Here is a 9165-nt window from a genome sequence, read left to right on the forward strand (position 1 = left end):
TACGCTGTGTCTGTATTCTGATCATCAAGGGGGTATCATGAAGTGTCTAGAGGTAGTGGTTAGGGCCTGATTTTGGACTGAGCAAAATCAGTGGTTCATCTCACCTATGAGTTTGGACCACTGTGCAGGGGGTCGGAACAGTGGGTATTGTTTAGGGAAAGTCTGGGGGCTCCAGTGACCCGTAAATACCAGGATGTAGGAGGCAGGACCTCTGGCCGTACACTCTGTCCCATTGGTCGGTCCAGCAAAGGATAGGGTGAGCTTCAGAAGCACCACCAGCAGCTGCTGCAGCCAACCACAGGATAGGAGCTTCGATGACATCATCTAAACTGGACACAGAGGGAAGAGAAGAAATGTCAATTACAAGTGTTCGCAAAAGAGTAGGATGGAGTTTCATCAAGACGCTGACACTAAGAGTCCAGGTCAGGATGTGTGACAGCTAGTTAAACTAGTTTCCTTGTACTCTACTCTATACTGTATCATCCCAGTATGTCGGGTCAGGGCAGGGGCAGTCAGAGGGCAGGGTAGAGGGTAGAGGCCATCGAACTGTTAGCATTCATCAATGTCACTGTATTGTCTGGATAAGACCCTGGTCCAAAATAAACATGGCCGACATTCTAAGGATAGACATAAAGCCTGCTGACTGACCTCACTGACTGACCATCCTCAAAACATCCCTGACCCTGACCTGACCACTGCTGAGTCATACTGTATGTGCTAATGGGAGAGTGGACCATCCATACCGTATATGCACATGTTGGTTGTCTATAAAGACATCTGTGTATCTGCAGGTGTACATGCGTGTGCGTGTGCGCGCGCGTGTGTGTGTGCATGCGTGCGTGTGTGTGAGCGTGTGTGCGTGAGCCCCGGTTCCCTGTACTCTGCCACTGTACATCAGGGCTTAAGGGGGATTTACAATGCTCCCGGAGATGAGTGTAAATCAGCCGTACTGCCAGAGCCACGCTGCCTGTTCTGTGTCCCACGCCCCTCAGTCCCCTGCCCCCTATCCTGATTTACCGCCCTGTTTATGAGGCTGGTAGAATTAAAATAACAGAACACCAGCCTGGCAAGGCTATTTTCAGTGTGCGTGTGCGTGCGCGTGTGCGTGTGTGTGCGTGTGTGTGTGTGTGTGTGTGTGTGTGTGTGTGTGTGTGCGTGCGTGTGCTTGCCTGCGTGCGTTTGTGTGTGTGTGTGCATATGCCTTCTGTCCCCACTAAGGTGTGTGTGTGCAGACAACATGGTTTCCGCTCTGAACAGAGAGGGAATAGACTATGACTGCATTGGCGTTTCTTTTTTTCGGTTATAGTCTGAACACTGAACGTCCTGGACCAAAAAGGGACGAAGAGGGTACAGTGGTTTTGCAGCTTATTCTCAGACTGCCCTCAGAATGTGCGGGTGTGTGTGTAGGTGTGTGTGTCGCCAGTGTGACCCGTCCCTTCTTCCTGCAATATGGGTACAGCAGACCTGCAGCCGCTGAGATGATCAGATGACAGAGCTGGCTCCTCTCTGCCTCCATACTCATGGTATTTTTACCATGCCTGTTAAACTTTGCGGTTGTAAATATAAGTGTAGAGGAGAAAGTAAATGGGTAACATGCACACTGACATATACAGCTGCAGACAGTAAACTATCGCGGCAGCCTACTCGTGATATGCCATCAGTGATGTAGTGGTAAAAAAATAAGAAGATTTGGTGTGATTGCCGATCGGGGTTAAAAAAAATTAAAAAGCAATGCTCCCGCTTACTTTAAATGCATTTCTCCGCGAAAGGTGGATAACTGTCAAGCAAAAAAAAATAGGTTTACTTGCGTTCACCCTCCACTACAACACAGTACGCCATGAGAAAAGACTTTGAGTAGAGTTTTGGAGCAGCCTATATTGGAGAGGTAACAGTATCCACAACTGAAAATAGGCTTCAGGGACAATGTGTTGTGTGATGTGTGTGTGTGTGTGTGTGCGTGCGTGCGTGCGTGCGTGCGTGCGTGTGTGTGTGTGTGTGTGTGTGTGTGCGTGCGCGTGTGTGTGTGTTCGTGCGTGTGTGTGCTGTTCGACTGGCCCTGTCTGCATCATGTGCCTGCTGGCTGCATAGGGGCACAGATACTGTATCTTAACCTATAGAAACATCATATGCAACAACCTCTCAACATCACTCGCCCTTTCCCTCTAGAATCTAGACAGAGAGTGTCAACGGAAAGCTGTTTGGTGCTAATCTCTCGACAATCTTTGGCTGCCCAATTCTGGTATTTAATTTCACTAATTGGTTTTTTGACCAATCAGATCAGCTCTGAAAAAGAGTTGACTTGGAAAGACCTGACGTGATTGGTCAAAACACCAATTAGTGTAAAAAACATGACAATTGGTCTGCCTGTGTAAACATAGCAGGTATGTCAAGGTATGGGGCGGCAGGTAGCCTAGTGGTTAGAGCATTGGGCCAGTAACCGAGCTGACAAGGTAAAAAATCTGCCGTTCTGCCCCTGAACAAGGCAGTTAACCCACTGTTCCCTGGTAAGCCGTAATTGCCGGGTTAAATAAAAAAACATAATGAATCTCTTTTAATCCAAGGTTAGACATGTAAGGGCTGGAAGTGCGTCAGGGCAGTGGGGTACAGTCAGTACTCAGTGGAGAGGATGAACAATACCACTGACTGACACGCCGAGATTAACACGACACTGACTACTCACTGTCAATCTCCATCAGTCACATAGACACAGAGAAACACAGGCACAGCATATTGTAGGCACGTTCATTCTCATCAGCGTAGACAGCACAGGCTGGAAACACACAGCACGTTAAGTATCATCAGTCCCACACAGACATAGCCAAGACGCAGCCTCATACATAGACACACAGCTAAACACACGTTAGGATTCATCAGTCGACCCACTAGCAGACTTAGACAAAGCAGTTTTTCTGGATTTCTCTGGTGCACGAGACACAATAAAACAAGAGGATGTGGAGTGATGCCAAACATGTTGCATGTGGACCTACGCTGTGTAATTACACCAACCTCATGCAGTGCAGGACTCACACACACACGCACACGCACGCACGCACACACACACACACACACACACACACACACACACACACACAAACTAGCATACACATTAAGACACACACACACACACCATGAAAGGAGGTCAGATGATTCCTCTCTTCCAAATGCAAGCTGAAGACAAACCACAGCGATGCCAGTGTAGGCAGGAGTTAAGAGAAGGAGAGAAACATGCAGATGAATGCAGGGTTTGAGAGAAGGACATATGCTGAAGCATTCACCAGATACCCGGCTTTGTTATTTTATTCCAAACCCTCAGCAGAAAGAGAAAGAGTAGAGAGGAGGGAGAGAAGAGAGAGAGGCAGACAGCACTATCACCTTTGCCTTTTTGGTAACAGTAGCATGCACACAAATACATACCAACTCACACATCATGTAAAAACAAACTTACACACTAAGGAATGCACAAATAGAGATGTACAGTAGGGACCAGTACATACACATGCACATACACACATACTAAACCCAGACTTGGGTTGAAATACTATTTTAAATATCTCAATTACTTTGACATACATTCAAAGTAACTATTTAGATATATTTATTTTGAAAAGACAAGTAGTTGAATATTTTCATGTATTTGGAAATACACAAGTATTTGAACAATTCTAATACACTGACTCAAATACACTCCCAGGCATTTAACCCAGGTACTTGAAAATAGTATTTGAAATAAGTATTTGAATATACTGTCAAAGAAAAAGTATTTGAAATACCAAATACACATTTATTTGAACCCGGGTCTGACAGAACCACACACTCATGCACACTAATACTCATGCACATACTCAGAGTGTCTGAATCGAACCTTCAGGGTTGTAGATTGAGTTTCTTACCTGGGAAGGACGACTCAGTAAATGACAGAGGATATATCAGCAGGACAGAAAGACAGCACGACAGCAAGGAATACTCAGCTCCAGTCACTCGCTCTCTTTCTTTTTCTTTCTCACCCTCTCTCTCACCCTCTCTCTCTCTCTCTCTCTCTCTCTCTCCACTGGCACAGTCCGTCTGGTTGCGGGAGGCAGGGAGCCTTATCACAGTCTTCCTTCCTCACTCTACTCTATCTCTCTCCAAATCTCCCTTTCTTCCACCCTCCTCCCTCATTGTATCCCCTTCTACCCCCCCCCCCCCCTCTCTCTCTAGCTTTCTCTCTCCCCTTACCTCTCCTTGTATGGGAAAGCAGTGCACAGCACCCCCCCCTTCTCCTCTATAGTATCTCTCCCTCTTTCTTCCGCCCTTTTTCTCATTCTCTCTCTGTGTGTACACACACAACTTCTCCCGCCGTCTCCGTGTTGCTGTGAAAACCCCTAACCTCATATTGCTGACAAGGTCATCAAACACCATGTTGCCCACAACTTAATAGATCTTACTTGGCAGTCGGTGCATTCCGATTGTACAGTGTTAACGTTTTCCCTGAACTTTTTTAATTATTACATTTGGGGCGGAGAAATCCCAAAAGTCTGGTTGTTGAATGATGACAGATCAGCAGTCTGGCTCTGGAAAAGGGAAGTGCTTCCATCCAATAATGAATAGAACAGAGTTAAGCCTTAGTGGTCAATCCAGCTAATGATTCCACTGGAGAAACTTCCTCTGGTCAGTGAAGTGAAGGAAGGAGGGTGTATTAAAGCACTGTCTGTCTGTCTGTCTGTCTGTCTGTGTCTTGACATAACTATTCCCCCACAGCCACAGCTGCTAAACACATGGGCAACTTAGGAGGGGCTCCATTACCGAGCTGGCTATTGATCCAGGTGTTGGGCTGCAGTGTGACTGAGTGTATGTGTGCTTGGTTTTACTAGGACTTCTGGTCCTCACAAGGATAGTAAAACAACGAAGTGAGGACATTTCGTTGGTCCCCGCAAGGAACAAGTCTATTTTAGGCTCAGGGGTTAGGTTTAGGAGTTAAAATTAGGGTACGCACACACACACACGCACACACAAACAAGCACACACACTCAAAAGCATCTCTGAACAATCATGTAATCTCGAAATATTTAAGCCTTGAGCTATCCTCCTCTCAAAGCAGACGTGGAGTCCATTTAAGATCCTCCATCCTCCAGACCATAGGTGTGGGCTACCACAAAGGTCAGGGTCTCAGACCAGGCTTATCCCAAAGCTAAGGACGTTCCTTCCCTTATGCTGTTCTGTGAAGGGATGACAAGAAGAATGAGGTAGCATGCAGAAGCAGCCTGGGTTACCTGGCCACTATGGCCTCACCGTGAACCCTCTACAAACCTTTCAGGCAATTCAGATTGTTGGTAGAGGACCTCTTTCACAGAGGAAGGCACTTGTTTTTTCAGATGTATTGTTTGGGGTGTGCTCCTGCCTTGACTGTAGTATCTGTTGTAGCATTTTATTGTGTCATTTGCTGCTGGTCTTGTCATGCAGAGCTCCCTTGGAAAAGTGACCTTGGTCTCAATGGGACTCCCTGCCTAAATAAAGGTTAGCATAAATAAATAACATAAATGAATAACTAACTGGAAGGGAAGAACGGTTGAAGAAAGAAGAAGAAATATGAGTGACTTCGTTCCAACAGCTTCTTGCCCCTTATCTTCCTTACCTCCTTGTTTCTCTCCCTCTCTATTTCAACTTCCGCTCCCCTTCCCTCCCTCCTTCCCTCTCTCTCGCTTTATCCTCTCTTTCCACCATTCACTTATCTAGCCCTCTCTCACCCGGTCTCGGTCTAGTAGCATTTCCATGAAATGTGTCTAGAACATTAAGATCTTATTTTCTGAGAACATGGCAACCATGTTCTGTGTATGTTTGGTGTGACGTTGATGGAATATTATCGTAAACCGTACACAGGAATGTTCTTGCAATGTTCCCATGAAACGTGTCTACCACATTAATATTAGAATGTATGGAATGTTCTCCTAACTGAACGCCAGAACATGCTAAATAGTAACAAAGAGGTTTTTGCTAACATACAAGGAATATTATTCTAACTAATGGAAAACTGGACCCTTAAGCATCCCGGAAACATTACTGGGAAACATTACAAAAACGCTCTCTCTCCCTAGAATTGTTTGCTGTGTTCGGTTTGACAAGACATGTTCTCTTGGAATCTGTTCTTGCACATCACTGGAACATTCACATGGAAACAAAAAGGTAATGACCCAATGAGACTCTTAACCCCTAGAGCAGTGGGATTCAAAGTCGGGGTTGCACTGCAGTGCGGTCGCAATATATATATATATATATATATATATATATATGTATATATATTTTTAAATATATAATGAACAAAAATATAAATGCAGCACAACAATTTTACTGAGTTACAGTTCATGTAAGGAAATCAGTCAATTGAAAGAAATTCATTAGGTCCTAATCTATGGATTTCACATGACTGGGCAGGGGCGCAGCCACGGATGGGCCTATGCCCTCCCAGCCAATCAGAATAAGTTTTTCCGCACAAAAGGCCTTTATTACAGACAGAAATACTCCTCAGTTCCATCAGCTGTCCAGGTGGCTGGTCTCAGATGATCCCTCAGATGAAGAAGCCGCAAGTGGAGGTCCTGGGCTGGCGTGGTTACACATGGACTGCGGATGTGAGACCGCCAAATTCTCTAAAAATGACGTTGAAGGCTTATGGTAGAGAAATGAACATTCAATTATCTGGCAACAGCTCTGGTGGACATTCCTGCAGTCAGCATGCCAATTGCACACATCCTCAAAACTTAAGACATCTGTGGCATTGTGTTGTGTGACAAAACTGCACATTTTAGAGTGATAGAGTGCACCTGTGTAATGACCATGCTGTTTAATCAGCTTCTTGATTTGCCACACCTGTCAAGTGGATGGATTATCTTGGCAAAGGAGAAATGCCTACTAACAGCGATCCAAACAAATGTGTGCAAAACATTTGAGAGAAATACGATTTTTGTGCATATGGAACATTTCTGGGATCTTTTACTTCAGCTCATGAAACATGGGACCAACACTTTACATGTTGCGTTTATATTTTTGTTCAATATATTTTTTAGGAACAAAAAATTAAGAGTACAGATTTTTGTATAGTACAATATACAAACGTTTAAAATATATAGAGATTTTTTTGTAAAAACCTTGGGGAAGTAAATGTATTTATTGGTTCCTTTCATTTTGATAAGAGATGAACATGTAGTGAATTGAAGGTTATTTGATGATGTAAAATATTTTATGTACCGATTTTAACTTTGTGTCATTAGATTTTGTGTGGGATGGGGTAACGAGAAGTTCTCATGAAAAAATGGGGTCCCCAGAAATTGTGGCGGAAAAAATGGGGTTCCTGCCAAAAAAGTTTGAATACGGGGGGGTCTGGGGCAGGGGCTGGGTTTCTCCTAAGCTAACATATGGCATTGTTTGAAGATGGTCATAGCAAGGATCATTTGGCTATTTGATTTGGAATTGTATGACTCCTGTAGGTATATATATTTTTTTATCTATATAGCCTTACTGCTATTAGCCCAAAGAAACACATTGAATAAAAGATTCATACATGAAAATACATCAAAAGGAAGTATGTTTTGAAGTGTCTGTTCTATATCTGAGAGATTCAAGAAAGTTCAGGATTTATTTAATTTTTTTAATTACAGTGGAATGACCCGTATGTATGTATACCTTTGACATGGACATGCCCCATTCACTTCCATTCATTTTTCGGCCCTGTACCGGATCACCTTCAGACGAGTTCTGTGACACTTGTGGGGGTCGTAGAGCAAAACAGAGAACACCATCGGAGAACGGAGAACACAATGTGTTTGTGAGACTCTCATCTTTCCATATAGGGGTCATATTACTGGGTCGCCCAAACCATTCAGACGCTACAGATGTTTTTGTGATGCGACCGATTTTCGGAATGCCTGCTGGTCTGACAAACACAGCTGTAGCGGTTTATCAAGACGCAACCCATGCAAAAAAACAGATATCTCCAGTTTAAACTGACGGATGTTGATGGGCATGTGTTATTATGCTAATTCGATTTGGCCGTGAACATCGACTCTAGGGGGGAGGGGCGTTCTCTAAAGTTGTGGGAGCTTTTGTTGTTTGCTGGGAGGTTACAGGGAAAACCTAGACTTCCCCTGCCTGCTGATTAATGACAGAGAGCTGGGCGTCAACACTGGCTGGCTCGCATTGGCCTAGAGGAAAACGCCTCACACACACACACTTAGATTTACACATTGAGACACATACACATAATACTGAGACATACAGACCACGAGCAGAGTGGAACGTCACACTGGCCTGCCCTGAATTTAAGTCACTGCAGAGTGCACACATCTGCAGAGCAGATAACTAGAGCGCTAGTCGATAGGAGTCAACCACACATGATCAATGTAGAACCCACTCACAGATAAGCATACACAGTCCCCTCGTCAAACACCCGCTCACACTTGCCAACAGTGGCAAAAGCCAATAGCGAGAATAATATTGACAAACAATGGCTGGTACCATAACCAAGATAGCTGGGTTTGTGCCATACTAGCCACAGCTGGAGTTTAGGGTTATATGATAACTCCATTATTGAGACACCCTCATAAGGGATACCAGGGATGGAAAAAGTAGGCCCAATAAATACTGTTCTATTTCTATTCAGACACTGTAAACAACATTTATTGACCATCCACTTGTAATGTGTCAAGTTGATCCATTGATCTAATAGGCTACACACACATACGGCACAGAGTGAACAGACAGTACGTACCGTACTCAGGACTATCGGGAATAAACAGGGAACTCTACCAATGTCACCCCTTATGATGCAATCTCCAAGCCGTCCATTAATTGTCAAGACTAATATTTAGATGGGAATGAGAGCATGGGTAAATATTTGTTCGCTTGTCTTTGGGTTGCTAACACAAACCTTTGATTGAGCACGAGGGCCTGTGGAGTCTCTTGTCGTGGTTAATTAATTCCACATATACATGCACAGAGATTACGTGAGCTCGTCTTCTGTCGTGTCAACAAGAAACACTTTTAATCCCATTTAAGTACCACACCACACTGAATGTTGATCTGCCGCTTGTCTGCCGATCAATTGGCGCACTGGGTTTCAGGGACCGCCCTCCCTGGTGGATGTCTGACTGCCAACATTCTCAAGTGATTCTAAATGTAAAATCGGTTTGCACTCGG

The 9165-nt window shown here is 44.4% G+C and overlaps 1 protein-coding gene across 1 annotated transcript in view; it reads right to left on the reverse strand.

The window, feature by feature from the left end:
* LOC139365916 (spondin-2-like) overlaps window positions 1-4141 on the reverse strand; it is an 11221-nt gene extending 7080 nt beyond the window's left edge. Inside the window, exons 1-2 of the mRNA XM_071102976.1 lie at window positions 3891-4141; window positions 105-329 (exon numbers count right to left, since the gene is read on the reverse strand). Coding sequence (XP_070959077.1) covers window positions 105-324 — 220 coding nt within the window. The 5' untranslated portion in view covers window positions 325-329; window positions 3891-4141. The remainder of the gene's footprint in view (window positions 1-104; window positions 330-3890) is intronic.
* Window positions 4142-9165: the final 5024 nt, after the last annotated feature.

This window comes from Oncorhynchus clarkii, chromosome 14 (genome assembly GCF_045791955.1).
Source record: "Oncorhynchus clarkii lewisi isolate Uvic-CL-2024 chromosome 14, UVic_Ocla_1.0, whole genome shotgun sequence".
NCBI classification, from domain to species: Eukaryota; Metazoa; Chordata; class Actinopteri; order Salmoniformes; family Salmonidae; genus Oncorhynchus; species Oncorhynchus clarkii.